The 18,842-nt window shown below is 48.4% G+C and overlaps 1 protein-coding gene and 1 pseudogene across 1 annotated transcript in view; both read left to right on the plus strand.

Moving 5' to 3' along the window:
* Window positions 1–16,241, plus strand: part of LOC135273073 (lanosterol synthase-like) — a 35,831-nt gene extending 19,590 nt beyond the window's left edge. Inside the window, exons 17-21 of the mRNA XM_064371995.1 lie at window positions 11,604–11,669; window positions 12,133–12,213; window positions 13,226–13,396; window positions 15,109–15,187; window positions 15,843–16,241. Of these exons, the coding sequence (XP_064228065.1) occupies window positions 11,604–11,669; window positions 12,133–12,213; window positions 13,226–13,396; window positions 15,109–15,187; window positions 15,843–15,974 (529 nt within the window). The 3' untranslated portion in view covers window positions 15,975–16,241. The remainder of the gene's footprint in view (window positions 1–11,603; window positions 11,670–12,132; window positions 12,214–13,225; window positions 13,397–15,108; window positions 15,188–15,842) is intronic.
* LOC135273083 (uncharacterized) lies at window positions 13,590–15,096 on the plus strand (annotated as a pseudogene).
* Window positions 16,242–18,842: the final 2,601 nt, after the last annotated feature.

Raw genomic sequence — 18,842 nt, forward strand, 5'->3', positions numbered from 1 at the left:
AGCCTGCAGAGGTTATTGAATGCAGTTATATGCCCTAAAGCCTACAAAGTATCTACTGGGGCTCAGAATAGCATAATTACAACACAAAACTGGATTTTCTCCCTATCTTTTAATAATGTTAAAAAGACATTTCATCCGCGGCTCCACCTGTGTTCCAGTAGCAGTTTTTAAGGGTGGCAAATATTCAGGAAAGTGCACAGGTTGATCTTCTGAAGCAAACAGGTCCCGGTGCCAACATCGAACATGGCGATGCCACCAGAGCCCTCAGGCGTCCCCATGAGGGGGCCGCCCGCACGCCTGCCAGGCTGTGGGTTTCTGTTGCTCGCTCTGAACCTTGTCTAGGTGGAATCCTGAGGTGTGGACTTCGTGTTGCCTTCTCATCTGCTCGAGGTTAGCCAGGTGGCTGGGGTAGCAGCAGCGTCCTCTCCCTCGGGCCTTTGGTTGAATGCAGGTGCCTTGCTGTCTAGCTGCCTGTCCTCAGCACCGGGGAGGATTTCAGTCTGGGTTTTTACGAAGCGTCTCCTGTGAACACTCTTGGCTCCTGGGTACTTATTTCTCACGGTCATGTACCTCGGAGTGTCGTTGCTATGTCACAGGGTACGTTAAAGGGCATGTGGTTTTTGCGGGTTCTTTATCCTACTATGATTACAGTTTTTACTTTTGTTAAACCTGGTGTAGACTCACCTTGGTCATGATGCACTCTTTATATATTGCTAGATTCAATTTGAGGAATATTTTGTTAGGAGTTTAACAGCTCTGGTTACTAGAGACAATGGTCTATAATTTTCTTTCTTTTTTTTAAAGATGGGGTTTCACCATGTTGGCCACCAGGATGGTCTCAATCTCTTGACCTTGTGATCCGCCCACCTCGGCCTCCCAAAGTGCTGAGATTACAGGCTTGAGCCACAGCGCCCGACCTCTAATTTTCTTTACATAAAATTATATGAAATTTTCTTTACATAATGTCTTTGTGAGGTTCTCCTGTTAAGATGATACTGAACTCAGAAAAGCAGTTGGAAAATGTTTTTTAAAATACTCTTTGGAAGAATTTATGTAATGTTTGTAATATTTTTGCCTTAAATATTTGGGAAAAATTACTGGAAATGTCAGTTGGGCCTGGAGTTTTCTTTGAGGAAAGGTTTTAAATTAGAAGCTCAATTTCTTTTTTTTTTTTTTTGAGATGGGGTCTTGCTCTGTCGCCCAGGCTGGAGTGCAGTGTAATTTCTTTAATAGTTTATAGGACTGAGTAGATGTTCCATTTTTGTGTCGGTCTGGGAGTCTTCCTTTTTCCACTCAGTTTTATACTGATGGGCGCAGAGTGTTCCGTGTCCTCTTAGATGGCTCTGAGCTCAACGCTGACATCCTCTTCTTTCTTCTGAGATCTTATGCCGATCTTTTGAAAAACAAAAACAAAAACCGTCTTAGTCTTTGATTCTGTTTTTTAGGAGAGTTTATTTTTTGTGTCATCAATTTCTTTTCTTTGTTCTTTTCTTTTCTTTTTTATATTTTTTGAGGTGGAGTCTTGCTGTGTCACTCAGGCTGGAGTGCAGTGGTGTGATCTCAGTTCATTGCAACCTCTGCCTCCTGGGTTCAAGTGATTCTCCTGCCTCAGCCCCCCGAGTAGCTGGGAATACAGGTGCTCGCCACAATGCCCAGCTAAATTTTTGGTATTTTTAGTAGAGACAGGGTTTCACCATGTTGGTCAAGCTGGTCTCAAATTCCTGACCTCAGGTGATTCACCTTCCTTGGCCTCCCAAAGTGCTGGGATTACAGGTGTGAGGCACCACACCTGGCCTTTGCTATTTTCTTTCTCCTTTATTTTTCTAACTTGAATGCTTAGATATTTGATTTCAGGTTTGTATTGAAATATGCACTTGAGGCTATAAACGAGTTTTGATATATCGTTCAATTAAAACTGTTGTTTGGTGCTGGCTGCGGCAGCACAAATACTGAAAGTGTTTTCTGTTTCTACTGTTCTTCTCTGAGCCTGAGTTACGTGGGAGTGTGCTGCTTCATTTAACATCTGAGGATATTCTGGTTGTGTTTTTGTTGGAAGCCGTGGGTGGAGCAGGGGTTTTCTTGTGCTTCGCAGGTGCAAGCACTGTGTTCATTGTCTTCCATGGCCTGGCACGGCCTTTGGCCACGTGCTGCCCGGCGGTGTGGAGTGGGGTTGGCCTGGCACGGCCCTTGGCCACGTGCTGCCCGGCGGTGTGGAGTGGGGTTGGCCTGGCACGGCCCTTGGCCACGTGCTGCCCGGCGGTGTGGAGTGGGGTTGGCCTGGCACGGCCCTTGGCCACGTGCTGCCCGGCGGTGTGGAGTGGGGTTGGCCTGGCACGGCCCTTGGCCACGTGCTGCCCGGCGGTGTGGAGTGGGGTTGGCCTGGCACGGCCCTTGGCCACGTGCTGCCCGGCGGTGTGGAGTGGGGTTGGCCTGGCACGGCCCTTGGCCACGTGCTGCCCGGCGGTGTGAAGTGGGCGTGCGTTGTCCTCAGCCACACTCACAGAATTGGCCTTTTAAAAAATATATTACCTTTTAAAAATCACTGTAATAAAAGTAAAGCAGGTGCTTTACAAACAAGACTTGCAAAATACAGAAAAATGCAAAGAAGAGGCTAAGTTGCCCCCTCCTCGCCCCTGAGTAAGAATCTGCCGCTGCTGTTGGTCTGCACATTTCCATGGTGGTCTGCCGCCCCTCTTCAGGCCTGGCCCACTCTGTGCCTGGGTGGGGTTTCTCAGAGCCCCACCATTGAGCGTGCTCCTCCAGCACAGGCGTCGTGTCATTTCACTCGGTAGCCTCTGGGCTGTTTTTCCGTTTTCATTGTTGTTTTTAGCTTTTTCCCCAGTTTAACCTTAACCGGTATTTTCTTGGTAAGTATGTATTCATGACCATTATTATTCCCTAGAGCTGTATGGCTTGGGGTCTGCCTGCCTGGGTGGGCCCCCAACCCTCCCTCTTCCTGGCTGACCTGGCCTGGTCACTTCTCTGCTCATCTCTTTCCCTGCCTGCATGGGCAAGAGTACAGCCTGGCAGAGTGGAGGGACTGTGAGAGGTGCCAGGGAAGCGCATGTCAGCTGTTGTCACTGTGTAGAAACGGATCCTGGATGTGGCACATGGGGGGCCGTGGTGACTTCATCATGGGTTTCCTCTGCATTTCTTTGGTGACTTCCAAGTTAGAACATTTTTTTTATAATTTATTTTTTTAGACAGAGTCTTATTCTGTTATCCAGGCTGGAGTACAGTGGTGAAATCATGGCTCACCACAGCCTCAAGCTCCTGGGCTCAAGCAATCCTCCCACCTCAGCCTCCTGAGTAGCTGGGAATAAAGGTGCATACTGTTATGCCTGGCTAATTTTAAAAATGTTCTGTAGAGATGGGGTCTAGCTCTGCTGCTCAGGCTGGTCTTGAATTCCTGGGCTCAAGTAATCATCCTCCCACCTCAGCCTCCCCAAATGCTGGGATTACATGGTAAGCCACCACCCCCAGCCATTTTTAAAATTTTCACTAGGATGGTTTTTCTTTCATTTTTAAGCACAATAAAGTATTTGTGTATTATGTTACAGATATTTTCTCCTCAATTTCTTTGTTCTTTTTATCACTTTAGGGTGTTTGAACGTAAGTGTTAAACTTTTATTTATTTATTTTTATTTTTATTTTTGAGATGAAGTCCTGCTCTGTCGCCCAGGCTGGAGTGTAGTGGCGCGATCTTGGCTCACTGCAACCTCCGCCTCCCGGGTTCAAGGGATTCTCCTGCCTCAGCCTCCTGAGTAGCTGTGACTAAAGGTGTGTTCCACCACGCCCAGCTAATTTTTTTTATTTTTGTATTTTTAGTAGAGATGGAGTTTTACCATGTTGGCCAGGATGGCCTCGATCTCTTGGCCTCGTGATCCACCTGCCTTGGCCTCCCAGAGTGCTGGGATTACAGGCATGAACCACCGTACCTGGTCAAGTTTTTAACTTTTAAATGGTTAAATATATTAGTCTGATTTTTATATTAAGATTTTAGATTTACCTAGAGAATTTTTGAGATGCAGTATGGGGTTGCCAGTTACTTTAACACTATTTATATGGAATATTCTGTTTTACTACGCAGACTTAAATTCTCCCCTAAATTTACAAATTTATAGAAAAGTTGCAAAATCAGTAAAAAGTGCTCCTGTTACCTCTTACTAGGATTCCTCTCCTCTGAGGCTTCACTGCCTTCCCTCCCTCGCGCTCGAGATGCTCTTTCTTGAACCACTGGAGAAGTTGCAGAGAGGATGTACTGTGTTTCTAACTGCATGAGTATTTCTTTTGTGCAAGTGTAGGTCAGAATGTTAATGTTGATGCAGTACTAATCTGCAGGCCTTATTCAAATTGGCCTAATTGTTCCAATAATGTCCTTTGTGGCAAAATTTTTCCTCAAGCTTTAATCCGATATTTAAGGTTGCATTTGTTTATTTTTTTTATTTTTATTTTTTTGAGACAGAGTTCCATTCTGTCACCAGGTGCCAGGCTGGAGTGCAGTGGCATGACCTCGGCTCACTTAATTATTTTTCTTTTTTCCTTATCCTTCTTTTTTTTTTTTTTTTTTGCAAAAAACAAAACAAAACAAAAAACTGCTAAAAATATTTTTCATTATCTCAGAAGCTCTTATTGCATTTTTTTTTTTACTTTTGTGGCTTTTCTTTGTGGGGGATATCTCCAATATAATGTAAAATAATCAGTTAATTTTTGTGTTCTGGATTCAGTCATCTTTACTACCATGTTCAATTACTTCTAAGTCATATATTTTTTTCTCTACATTTTAGCATCTCTGAAACTAGAATGCATTTTTCGATTAAGGATGTATCACAGTTTAATTGGCAACATTTCTTTAGTGGTAGAAAAATTAACAAAGTCCTAGATTTTATAAAATGTGGCATTTTATTTTTATTTTATTTTATTTTTTTAAAGAAAAAGGAAGAAAGAGAGAAAGAAAAAAAAAGAATGAAGAAGAGGGAGAGAGAATGGGAATATTGCTTTATTGCCCAGGCTAGAATGCAGTCTAAAAATGGGAATTGAAAACCTCTTTTATGCCAATAATTGTGCTTAACAATGGAGACAGGAAGGAATAAGGGAAGAAAATAACAAACAAGCAGCCAACCAATATTTCATTTAAACCTATGAAATGCTATGCAATTACTGAGAAGTGATTTACTTCCAATTATGTAGTCACTTTTGGAATAGGTGTGATATGGTACTGATAAGAATGTGTGTTTTGTGTATTTAAAGTGGAGAGTTCTATAAATGTTTATTAAGTTTACTTGTTCCGGGTCTGAGTTCAAGTCCTGGATATCCTGTTAATTTTCTATCTCGTTGATCTGTCTAGTATTGACAATGTGATGTTACAGTCTCCCACACATTATTTATTTATGTTTGCTCTCCGTTTGGTTGGTAAATCTTCCTCTGTCCCTTTGAGTCTTTGTGTATCGTTGCATGTGAGATGGGTCTGGATACAGCGTACCGATGGGTTTTGGCTTTTTATCCAGTTAATAATATATATGAGTTTAATACTGCCATTTGATGCTAGCTGGATATATTTTTGGAAAGGCTGTTACTGGTTGTTCGTTTATATGTGTAGTGCTTCTTTCAGAAGCTTCTGCAAAGCAGGCCTGGTGATGGTAAAATCTCTAAGTACTTGCTTGTTTGCAAAAGATTTTATTTTTCCTTCACTTGTGAAGCTCAGTTTGGCTGGATATGAAATTCTGGGTTGAAAGTTCTTTTCTTTAAGGATATTTAATGTTGGCCCCCACTCTTTTCTGGCTTGTAGGGTTTCTGCTGAGAGATCTGCTCTAAGTCTGATAGGCTTCCCTTTGTGGGTAACCTGACCTTTCTCTCTGGCTGCCTTTAGTATTTTCTCCTTCATTTCAACCCTAAAAAATCTGGCGATTATGTGCCCTGGGGTTGGTCTTCTTGAGGAATATCTTTGTGGTGTTCTCTGTATTACCTGGAGTTGAATATTGTCCTGTCTTACTAGGTTGGGAAAGTTTTCCTGAATAATCTCCTGAAGAGTATTTTCCAACTTGGATTAATTCTCTTCGTCTCATTCAGGTACACCTATCAAATGTAGATTAGGTCTTTTCACGTAGTCCCGTATTTCTTGGAGCCTTTGCTCATTCTTTTTTATCCTTTTTTCTCTAATCTTGACTTCTCGTTTTATTTCATTAAGTTGGTCTTTGAACTCTGATATCCTTTCTTCTGCTTGATCAATTCGACTGTTAAAACTTGTGCATTCTTCGCGAAGTTCTCGTGTTGTGTTTTTCAGCTCCATTAATTCACTTATATTCCTCTCCAAATTGTCTATTCTCGTTAGCATTTCGTCAAACCTTTTTTCAAAGTTCTTAGTTTCTTTGCATTGGGTTAGAACAAGTTCTTTTAATTCACAGAAGTTTCTTATCATCCACCTTCTGAAGCCTACTTCTGTTAATGGAACGCACTCGTTCTCCATCAGGGCTTGTTCCGTTGCTGATGAGGAGCTGTGATCACCTGTAGAGGGAGAGGCATTCTGATTTTGGGTCTTCTCAGCCTTTTTACGCTGGTTTCTTCCCATCAGTGTAAATTTATCCACCTGTCGTCTTTGTGATTTCTGACTTTCAAATTAGGTTTCTGAGCGGACGTCCAACTTGTTGATTCCCAGCGCCGAAATCTGAGCAATCCACTGCGCCGGCCAAAACAGCAGTGTTAAGATTGATGGTGCTTTTCTGCCTGGGAATCGGCCAAAAGGGGACCCAGTCCCGCTCACTCTGCACCAAGAACTGCCGTGCTGAGGCGCCAGCAAAACCGCCGCGCCGGCCACAAGAGTCACGCTGGCGACCCCTGGGGCTCCTCCGCTGGGAATCTCCTGGTCCGTGAGCAACAAAAATTCGTCTGAAAGTGCGGCGTCCTCTCGTTCTCTGCACCTTCACCAGGAGCCCCCATCCCAAGCCGCTGGTGGTCGGCCATCGTGGATCCCCTCCTTCCTTATCCTGCTTACTGTGCACATGGGTTGCATTTAGTTATAACACTGACACTCTTTTAACCTGGAATAATTCCTTAGTCTTTCCTTGTGTTTGATGACTATGTCATTTTTGAATTGTTCAGCAAGTTATTTTGTAGAATATTCTCAGTGTTTTTTTTCTTTTTTTTTCTGGTGTCTCATGATTAGATTTGGATTATGAAGTTGTACATTTTTGTCAGGAATATTGCAGAAGAAGTGGGGCCTTCTCCTGCATCTTACTAGGAAGCACACATCCACTCTGGCCCCTTGATGGGGTGGTGGCCACTGTACTTAGTTTCTCCACTGTGAAGTTGCTGTTTTTTTATTGGGAGACAGTTTTAGGCTACGTAAATGTCCTGTTTCTCATCAGACTTACACCCGTTACTGTTAGCATTTGATGATGTTTCTTGCCTGAATCAATTATTTGCGTAATGCTTGCAAAATTGTCATTCCCCATATGTGTTGGTTGGCGTTCTTCCAAAAGCTTTTCCTTCGCCTCTGTTTATTTACTTATTTATTATCACTGTGGATTCATAGATTCCTATGCAATTGATTTTGATACTGATCTCATAGCTAGACAATTTGCTAAACTTTAAAAAAAAATTATGGCTGGGCATGGTGGCTCACGCCTGTAATCCCAGCACTTTGGGAGGCCGAGGCGGGTGGATCACGAGGTCAAGAGATCGAGACCATCCTGGTCAACATGGTGAAACCCTGTCTCTACTAAAAATACAAAAAATTAGCTGGGCACGGTGGCACGTGCCAGTAATTCCAGCTACTCGGGAGGCTGAGGCAGGAGAATTGCCTGAACCCAGGAGGCAGAGGTTGCAGTGAGCCGAGATCGTGCCATTGCACTCCAGCCTGGGTAACAAGAGCGAAAGTCCGTCTCAAAAAATAAAAATAAAAAAATAGAAAGTATGCTCTTTATCTTTTACAGCAGTTTTAAATTTACAGAAAATTTGAGTGGAAGATGCCATTTTCCCGTAAAGCCACCAACTCCTCGCACCTTCCACCAAGTTTCTGCTGATACTAACATCTTGCATTAAACTGGTGCCTTTGCTAGTTGATGAGTCGACGTTCATAAACTATTGTCGTCCGAAGTCCGTTGTTCACATTCAGGTTCCTCTGTATGTCGTTCATCCTGTGGTTTTCACAGATGTGTAATGCATGTGTCCACTGCTCCAGAGTCCACTGTGCTCCACGCGTCATCCCCTGTCCCCACCTCCGGAACCCCTTAGTAGCAAACACTGATATTTTTACTGTCTCCATGGTTTTGCCTTTCAGACTGGCCTCTTTCACTTAATAATAAGCATTTAAGGTTCCTCCGTGTCTTTCTATGGCTCGATAGCACATTTCTTTTTAGTGCCGAATAATGTTCCATCGTCTGCGTGTGCCACAGTTTATCCATTCACCTGCTGAGGTGAGTGCCTTACTTGCTTCCAAGTTTTGGCAACTATGAATAAAGTTGCCATCCATGTTAGCGTACGTGGAAGTTTTCAGCTCATTTGGGTAAATGCCAAGGAGCGTGATTGCTGGATCCCATGGTAAGAGCGTGTTCTGTAAGAAGCTACCAAGCTGTATTCTAAAGTGGCTGCGCCGTCTGCATTTCCGCCAGCAACGATGAGCCTTCCTGTTCCACATCCTCACCAGCACTGGGTGTTGTGTTTTGGGTTTAGCTGTTCTGAGAGGTGCACAGTGCTATCTCCTCGTTCAGTTTGCAGTTCCCAAGTGACGCTCTGTTAAAATCTTCTCATACAGTATTTGCCACCGGTGTATCTTCTTCAGTGAAGTGTCTGTTAAAGTCTTTGGTTCATTTTTAAGTTGGGTTTTCTTATTGTTGAGTTTTAGTTCTTTGTATATTTTGGCTGCCAGCCCTTTATCACCTATGTCTTTCGCAGATGTTTTCTGCCAGTCTGTGTCTTGTTTCTTCATTCTATTAATAGTATCTTTTGCAGAGCCAGTTTTTATTTTAATGGAGTCCCGCTTATCAGTGTTCTGTTTCATGTATCATGTTTTTGGTGTTGTATCTGAAAGCTGCTGCCAAGCCCAGGTGCCTGGAGTGTTTGCCACGTTACATTCTAGGAGCTGTCAAGCTGTGCGCTTTACATCTGGCTCCATGGTTCCTTTTGAGTTCGCCGTTGGGAAGGGCTTATGGCTCGTGTCTAGATTTGGTTGCATGCGGATGTCCAGTTGTTTTGGCACCATCTGTCCAGAAGACTTTTTTTGCGCCATTTTGTTGCCTTTGCTCCTTTGTAAAAAATCAGTTGACTGCATTTACGTGGGTCTATTTCTGAGCTCTCTGTTCTGTTCCACTGGTCTATTTGTTCTTTTCGCCGGTACCACTCTGTCTGGGTTCCTGTAGCTCTGTAGAAGGCCTTGAACTCAGTGTCAGTGTTCTCTTTCAACAGTGCATTGGCTATTCTGGGTTTTTTTCCCTCTCCATATACATTTTAGAATCAGTCTGTTGATATTTACAAAATGCTGGGACTTTGGTTGGGAATCCATCGAATCTAGAGCTCAAGTTGGGAAGATCTTTTATTTCTTTCATCAGAATTGTGTAGATGTCATCATATATAGATCTTGTACATATTTTGTTGTTTATACCTAAGGATTTCAATTTTTTGGAGCTAATGTAAATGGCATTGTGTTCTTCTTTTTTTTTTTTTTGATATGGAGTTTCGCTCTTGTTACCCAGATTGGAGTGCAATGGCGCGATCTTGGCTCACCGCAACCTCCGCCTCCTGGGTTCAGGCAATTCTCCTGCCTCAGCCTCCTGAGTAGCTGGGATTACAGGCACGCGCCACCATGCCCAACTAATTTTTTGTATTTTTAGTAGAGATGGGGTTTCACCATGTTGACCAGGATAGTCTCGATCTCTTGACCTCGTGATCCACCCGCCTCGGCCTCCCAAAGTGCTAAAATCTAATTGTTCATTGCTTGAAGGAAAGCAATCAACTCTTCTTTTTTTTTAAGAGATGGGGTCTTACTCTGTTGCCCAGGCTGGAGTGCAGTGGTGCCATCATAGCTCACTGTAGCCTCAAACTCCTAGGCTCAAGGAATCCTCCTGTCTCAGCCTCCTGAGTAGCTAAGACCACAAGCATGCACCATGCTCAGCTAATTTTTAAATTTTTTATAGAGATGGGGTCTTGCTCTGTTTCCCAGGCTGGTCTCACACTACGCTGTCTGCTTTGAGATGATTATATATTTGTGTCATTTGTTAATTTGTAGAGGATTATTATGGATTTTTCTAATGTTAAGACGCCTTTGTATTTCTGAGATAGACCTTCGTATTGGTCTGTATTTAAGACAGTATTCAGTTTCTCAGTTTTAATTTAGAGTTTTGCATCTGTGTTCATGAGTGAAATAGCCTGAAAATTTCACTTTTCCATATCTTATTTCTCTGGGTTCCTGGAACGAACTAGAGAGTGTTCCTCCTCCTTCTATTCTCTGGAAGAGTTTGTGTGAGATTAGAATGAGTGTGCCTGATAACTTAGTCGCATTCACTTATAAAATTCCTAGGCCTAGAGTTTTTTTTCTGGGAAAAGTTTAGATTTTGACTCATTCTTTTAATAGTTTTAGGACTGTTTAGATTCTCTGTTTCTTGATTGAGGCAGTTTTGATAAGTTAATTTTTCTAATTTGTACATTTTGTCTGAGTTTTCAAATGTAATACATAAAATGTTCTTATTTCTCGCCATATCTGTGTAGTCCTGTCGCTTCTTTTATTGCTTTTATGAATTTGTACGTTGACTCTGTTTCACCTATTGCTGGGTGACAATGTTAGTACAAACCTAGTGGCTTAGAAGAACACACATTTATTACTTCACCGTTTCTGTCAGTCAGAAGTCCAGGCGCAGCCTCGCAGGTCCTCGGCCTCAGGGTCCCGCCGGAGCTTCCAGTGAGGAAGGCTCTGCCTCTGAGCACTCGGGGTCCTCGGCAGGATCCCCTTCCTCAGCTGGAAGCTGCTGACTGCCTTTTGCTGCAGGGGCCTCTCTAGATGGCATCTCACAAAAGCCAGAAGGGAGAGTTGGTAGAGGGAGTTGGCGAGCATGATGGGAGCTGCAGTCACATGGACCTTAGTCCCAGGACCGACACCCATCAGTCCTGCTTGACCTGCTGGTTAAAGATGAGTCTCACGTCCCGCAGGCTGACACCAGAGTAGACACTTCACTCCAGCCTTTTGGAGAACCGGTTGTCTTTGGAAATACCAGTTAGATTTAGGATGGGTCTTCTTTGTCTTCTAAATGTGTTGTTTTCTCTCTAATTGATTTTTTCCTGTTCTTACTAGTTCCCTTTGTTTGCTTTGCTCAAGCCTGGGCTGCTGGGTCTCAGTGATACTGCTCCTGTTCGCAGCCGTGTCTGCGGGGCTCCCCCCGGGGCCTTGCTTTCCTTGCCATCCCTTTTTCAGACTCTGCCAGTCTGCTTCCCGCTCTGGTGTCCTGTACTTGCTTCGTTTAAAAACCCTCATAGGTCTGTGTAAACTGTTTATTTTTATGTGGTTTTTAAGGGAGACCGTGCTCATTGTTTTGAGACCCTGAAATGGGTGGAATTGGGATAGGCAAACTGCCGTTTTGCCGGATTGTTCATTGGGCCAATCTCCTGTGTTCCAGGGAGACCCTCGAGCGGGGCTTAGAGTTCTGTCGGCGGCAGCAGAGGGCTGACGGCTCCTGGGAAGGGTGAGTGAGCCCCGCCCATGAGTGCAGACACGCGTGGGATCCGGAGGTTTCTGCTGTCACGCGCTGCCTTCATAAATGTTGGGTGGTATGCTGGTGCTGAACCAGACGTTTCTGGAAGTGCGCTGCCAGGCCATGACCTCTGGGGGACCTTGTTCCTTTTTGGCATGCCTGGCCCCCGCCTTGGTGAAATTGCTTGGCATGTTGCTGGGTGCAGCCAGGCTGTGTTGGACGTGCACTGTCGCCTGAGTGTGGCTGTTCCCCTCCACCCTCACTGCTCGTTCTCGGGTGTCTGGCTGGTGGGCCCAGCAGATGGAGCTGCTGTCTTCCGTGGCCCTGACGCCTGAGGCACTGGAGTTGGTGGGCTGGCTGGGCACGTGTGAATGTCGCAGAATGCCTGTGGTTTCATCACACACCGGCTGTGAACGCGGGTTGAAGGGCTGAGGCTCTCCTCGTCTCCCTCCAGGTCCTGGGGGGTGTGCTTCACCTATGGCACCTGGTTTGGCCTGGAGGCCTTCGCCTGCATGGGGCAGAGCTACCGAGATGGGTGAGTGAGTGAGTGCCTGTCCTCTGGTGGGCGGGGGTCTCAGCCCAATCCCCCGACGGGAGTGTTGTTGGCTTTGATGTTTGATTATAGGGGTGGTTTTTTCTTTTTCTTTTTCTTTTATTTTTTTCGAGACAGAGTCTCGCTCTGTCAACACGGCTGACATGCAGTGGCATGATCCAGGCTCACTGTAGTCTTGAACTCCTGGGTTCAAGCGATCCTCCCAAATAGCTGGGACCACAGGTGCACGCCACCACACCTGACTCATTTTTTTCTTTTTTTTGTTGCACACCTGATTTTTTAAAACTTTTATGCAGACACGGTGTCTTGCTGTGTTGCTCACACTGGTCTGGGCTCAAGCAATCTTCCTACCTCGGCCTCCCAAAGTGCTGGGTTACAGGCATCAACCACTGCGCCTGGCCTGTTTTTAATATTTTTAAACAGTGAGATAAGATTGGTTTCTCAGACAAGGTCCCAGGTTGAAATGAGGATGCTTCCCTGGTCCCACGGCTCTCCAGAGCTTCCTGACGGAGCCCCTCCAGGCACACAGATACCTCCCAACCCTGAGTAGGAGGATTAGGGTCCAGGCGCCCCCAGACCGGGTTAGAAGGCAAGAGGCCTCCGGTCCCAGCCCTGTCTCCAGCTGCCCTGCTTTTTCCCATATGGGTGTTTGGGGGTGGGGAGCACTGTGCTTGCCTGGATGCAGCTTATAAGGCACTGCTCCCAAGCACTGCAGACCTCACTCAGTCTGACACGTCTGTGAGGCCATCTGCAGTACTCGCATGTCCCTTTGTCACCCTAACGACTCTGGGAGCCAGGAGTATCTGTTCCCAGTTCACATCTGTGGAACTCAAGCTCAGGGGTTTCAGTAGTGGTCCATGGCCCTCACATAGGGCAACCCTATAGCGTAGGCTCCTCCCCACACCCTAAGGCAGCCTGCCAGGGTGAGAAGCTAGGGGTCCTTCCCTGGGGCCTTCCCTGGTGTGATGGTGTCTACTGTCTCTGGTCTCTACAGGACTGCCTGTGCAGAGGTCTCCCGAGCCTGTGACTTCTTGCTGTCCCGGCAAATGGCAGACGGAGGCTGGGGGGAGGACTTTGAGTCCTGTGAGCAGCGGCGTTACGTGCAGAGCACCCAGTCCCAGATCCACAACACCTGCTGGGCCCTGATGGGGCTGATGGCCGTTCGGTGGGGATGACAGGCCCCATCCCTGAGCCCTGGGTTTGGGTAGAGGAGGGACACTCAGCTGTGAGCAAGTGGCCTGGGCTGAGTGAATGTAGAGGGGAGTAGGGGAGGCCTGTGGGCCAGGGGCGATTCAGCTGCCACTCAGGGAACAGAGACGTCTACCAAGAGCCACGTGCCAGGTTCCTGGGGCAAGGAGATGGGTCGCTCTGACCACATGGGGCCCTGCAGAGAGGCTCGCCTCTTAGAAGTGAACCACCCACCATTAGCAGTGTTGGTAGCAGAGCGTCAGCATCAGGGACCCCTGGAAATGGTGAGGTGGGCTGTGATGAGGACGCTGCTTCCTAGTGTGGTAGTGATGGCGGCCGTGGCAGCTGCTCTCTGTGGCCCTCCTGTGTCCACAGCTGGTGCCAAGCCACATGTGTGCCTGGTACATACATGCGCAGCTGCACGCAGGTGTTCATGTGCACACACTGATGTGCACACACAGACATACGTACATGGAGACAGATGAACACAGTACGTATGCACACACGTACACGTGCACAGGCACCTGTGTACACACACAGATGCACCCACAGCGTCCCATCTGTGCCACACACAGAGATACGTACATGGAGACAGATGCACACACACACAGTATGTATGCGCACAGGCACCTGTGTACCCACACACACACCCACAGCATCCCATCTGTGCCGCACACAGAGATACGTACATACATGGAGACAGATGCACACACACACAGGTCTATGCACACACGTACACGTGCACAGGCACCTGTGTACACACACACACACCCACAGCGTCCCATCTGTGCCGCACATAGATATACGTACATACATGGAGACAGATACACACACACACAGGTCTATGCACACACGTACGCGTGCACAGGCACCTGTGTACCCACACACACACCCACAGCGTCCCATCTGTGCCGCACATAGACATACGTACATACATGGAGACAGATGCACACACACACAGGTCTATGCACACACGTACGCGTGCACAGGCACCTGTGTACCCACACACACCCACAGCATCCCATCTGTGCCGCACATAGACATACGTACATACATGGAGACAGATGCATACACACACAGGTCTATGCACACACGTACGCGTGCACAGGCACCTGTGTACACACACACAGATGCACCCACAGCATCTCATCTGTGCTGCCCTATTAGGTTTGTGGCCATCTGGGGAATCTTCCTAAAAGCTAGAGCAGGTCTGTTTGAGCAGGAGCAGCAGGGTCTGGGGGACCCCTGAGGGCAGCACAGTCAGGGACCCACAGTTAAGCTGGGCCCGCTGAGCCCTGGGTCCTGCTTGGTATCTCGTCCTGGCCAGCAAGCAAGTGTGAGCTCCTGTGGCTTCTGGTCTCCAGAGGCCCATGAGGACCAGTGGGCCGGGTGGGAATAGTCTTGGGCTCCTCTTTGGGGGGAACAGAAGAGCATCTTGTGCTGGAGCCACTCAGGGCAGGCCTCAGGAGGCCTGTGTCCCCAGCCTGTCGTCACCGTGGCTCCGCTTCTCAGGGAGCCTAGGACAGGTGCGGCAGGAGCCCGAGGTGCTGACTGCGCCTGGTGGGGCCTGTGGGTGTCTGTTTGGGTGCATCCGTTCTCACTGCAGCATTCCAGGGCTTGTCCTTAGACTCGGCCGCGTGAGGGTGAGGATGATGCTCGGGGGCGTGTTTCAGCCTCCTCTTCTGCCAGGCATCCTGACGTCAAGGCCCAGGAGAGAGGAGTCCGGTGTCTGCTTGAGAAACAGCTCCCCAACGGCGACTGGCCCCAGGTATGCTACCAGGGGCCTGAGCACATAAGGCCCAGCACCAGCCTCCATCGTGCGCGGCTGTTTCCACATCCTCTTGTTCTGTGTCTTCTTTGGGGTACTTCGGACGTTTGGGGGGCGTCAACTCTGCCAGCGAATGCCAGAGTTGGTGGCAGGTCTGCGGTAGGTTGTTGGGTCCTAACGTCCAGGTCTTGCTGTTTTTGCAAGTGATGCTTTGGCTGGGGGAGGAGCTGGATGGGAGAAGCCAGTGGATGGGAAGCCCTTTCATTCCAGGACAGACCCTCCAGCTCCAGACGACCTGGTGGCCCCTCACTGAGCCGGAAGGGCAGGAGGCGGCCTTTTTTTATCCCTGTAGTGTGGGTGTCATGAGATCCTGTAAGGCCAACTACCCTCCCCTGGGATGAGGCTGAGTTGGTGGAAGCTGACGTGGTCGTGAGGGGCTGGTGACCCCGGCTCAGTTTGCTGCAGGGCGGGGAGTCTGAGCTGAGCTGATGGTGCCTGACTGACGTGGGATGCGCTACCTGCTTTCCCATGTTCTCGCTTAGTCGACCCTTCCCAGGCTCACCCACGAGCCAAGCCGGCAGCCAGGGTGCAGTTCAGGGACTAGCCCTCAGCTGACCGGTGGAGCCTTTGTGTTTATTTCTCTGTGTTCTTTCAGGAAAACATCTCCGGGGTCTTCAACAAGTCCTGCGCCATCTCCTACACGAGCTACAGGAACATCTTCCCCATCTGGGCCCTTGGCCGCTTCTCCCAGCTGTACCCTGAGAGAGCCCTTGCTGGCCACCCCTGAGAACATGCCTGCCTGCTGGGTGCCATCTGTGCGGTCCAGTAAGGCCAAGGGGTCCTGGCCGAGTGGGGGAGCCCTCCCATAACCCTGTCTCTGGCTCCAGCCCCTCAATCTCTGCCTCACAGATGTGAGTCTGGGGACCAGGCTGGAGGCAGGGATGGGGACAGGGTGGGTGTCTTAGACTCTTAATTTTTACCATAGGTTCATTTCTGAGAGTAGCTTGTCAGGCTTGGGTGAGGAGGGGGCGCAGGAGCCACAGCCCTGAGGAGGCACAGTGCCTTTTGCCGCCTCTGGGCACAGCCTCCCCAAGGGAGTGAGGCTAGCAGGGTTTTTCTGACCAATAGCTGAGTTGGGAGAGGAATGGCTGTACCTGTGCGATTCCTACCTGGCACTGTCATGTGGGCTCTGGGTTGGGGTTGGCCCTGGGCACCTTCTGTCTGCCAGGCTGAGGGACACGAGGGCGATTCTCACAGTGGCACGTACAGTGCGCATCCGTGAACAGCCCAGTGCAGGGGGTGCTCCTGGAGCATCTCGAGGCTGTGCAGCAGGGAACCCCGTGCCCCTGGGCCGGGAGCTTGCCTGCGGAATGGTGGGTGGAGCCTCCATACCCCTGGGTTGTGAACTCACCCGCGTGGAATACGGTTTGTGAGGTGCCTGCAGGGTTTATAGTGGCCTTATCACAGAAATGCACACGGGAGGCACAGCATAACCAGGGGTGAGGGGCAGACAGCAGTCGTGGTCACTATCGCAGGGCACTGCTCTGTACAGGGACAGCCAGCGCGCAGCCCATCACCGCTCCCTGGGCTGGCTGGGCAGGATGGCACCCTGGGGGCCTAGCATACGCCCAGGGCTCCCCTACAGCTGCCGCCAGTCTCACGCCCAGGCAGGTGCTCTGGGCTGGAGTGAGGGCCAGGTGTTGGGGGAGGCTTCTCTGGGTGATCCTCGGAGCTCCCGTCTAGCTTCTGACCCAGCTGCTCTGGCTTGCATGGATGTAGGGCTTAGGATAGGAAGTTCAGGTCCTGGCTATGCCTTTGACTGATGTGGATTAGCCATTCACGTGCTCAGGGCCACCCTGAGACTGTCACTGTTCTCCTGGCCGTCTGGAGGAGTCACTGAGAACTTCCTCACCACTGCTGCCTTGCCCAGGGCACACCCTCCGCCTCCTCATCTGCTCTTCCTCCCTCCCTGCCGCCTCCCGGCCCCTCCCCCTGGCTGACTGTCCTCCCTCAGGCAGTGGAGGTCTGTGTCTGGACACCCTCAGAGCCTGTCATTTCCTGCCTGGAGTCCTTCAGGGCCACCCCTGTGTCTTGGTGCGGGGTCCAGGGCTCTCACCCAGGCCCCGTGCCCTCTGGGGTCTCCTGCCCAGCTCCCTTGACCCCTGGGCTGTCACTTACCCTCCTTGGGACTCGCCTGCCTACCCGGAGCATGCAGGGCCTGGTCGGCTGCACGTGCAGGCAGCTGCCTGTAGAGTGTCAGTGCTTTCCTACACATCTTGAAACTAGGGTTTAGTTTGGCTGAAGGACTGTGTTGGGACCCTTGGCATCTGTCAGGTTTGTACGTGCTGTTTTTTTCCTCAGCCCATGTGTTCTCCCTACCTGGGGCAGCAACAGGACAGACAGTGGATCCCAGAGCCTGCCTGCAGCAGCGGCTGCTGTCCCTGGGCCTCCTAGCCACGGCCAGATCACTGTACAAAATACCAGTTTTCCGGAAATGAAATGTAAATCCATCTTTATACTGAAAATGTTATTGAAGACACTTTTATGAACAACTACTTTATAAACAGCCATTAGACATTTGATTCCCTTAGCAGAAGCCTGTCATGCTGTGTTTCTTTCATCCTGGGGAGCAATGGCAGATCTGGGGTTTCTGGCTGTCCTGCCTCACCCGCCTGTGGGATGAGTGGGATGCCCAGCCTGGTTCAGGGAACAGGAGTAGGGTAAGGAATCGCAGGGCGCGTCTCCAGTTATCCGAGGAAAATATGTCTCTCTTTTAAGAGATAATAGCTAGCCTATCTTAGTATCTTTTAAAGCCTGTAAATATATCTAGAAAGATAAATGAGAGACATGTCCACATAGGAGGAACTTTCTTTCACTGCATTGTTTTCCTTCACAGTGGCCTTCAAGTCACAGGACACAGCGGTTCCCTGCCACCTTCAGTGTTACTAACACATGCAGGACTTCAGTGTCACTGTCCTGCCCTGTCTCCTCCTTTATAAATCACATCCGTGTTCAGTCTGTTGTTTAAAGCGAGTGTATTTTTCCTGTCCCACGAAGAGGCCTTCTTGTTCACAGTTGGATCATGATGCAGAGGAGTCTGTTCCCCCCCCGTCCACGTCTCGGTGCCGGGAGGATGACCTGTCCCAGAGGACTCATCACCGTGATGTGCTCTTGGCAAAGGAAGCCACCAGGAAGAGATGGCGGCTGCGCCTGTGCAGCCTCTGTCTGAGGGGATACTTGCCTCAATGTGATTAAAAATCAAGTTTGCTATCCTGAGTAACTCATTAAAGATTTTTGAGTTCAAATTATTTTTATCAGGGACAGATACTGAACATCCTGAAATCTCTTCCCTGGTGCCATCGGAGGTTTTCTTTGTTCGCTATGATGTAAAGTTTCACTCTTGATATTCTTAATATCAACATAGACTGTAGGACAAGGAATGATACCAGAAATAAGAGATGATAAGAGGATCAGTTTATCCGGACGTAACAGTCCTAAGTGTATATGCATCTCATGACAGCTTCAAAATACATGAACAAAACTGCAGAATTGAAGAACATGACATAAGTTCACAATTTTAATGGGAGAAACAACATCATTACCCACTGACACAGGCATGGGCTATTGAGAGGATACTTCACCCAACACTGGTGAA

Source organism: Aotus nancymaae, unplaced genomic scaffold, assembly GCF_030222135.1.
Source record: "Aotus nancymaae isolate 86718 unplaced genomic scaffold, 86718_ANA_hifiasm-v0.15.2.pri h1tg000260l, whole genome shotgun sequence".
Taxonomy (NCBI): domain Eukaryota; kingdom Metazoa; phylum Chordata; class Mammalia; order Primates; family Aotidae; genus Aotus; species Aotus nancymaae.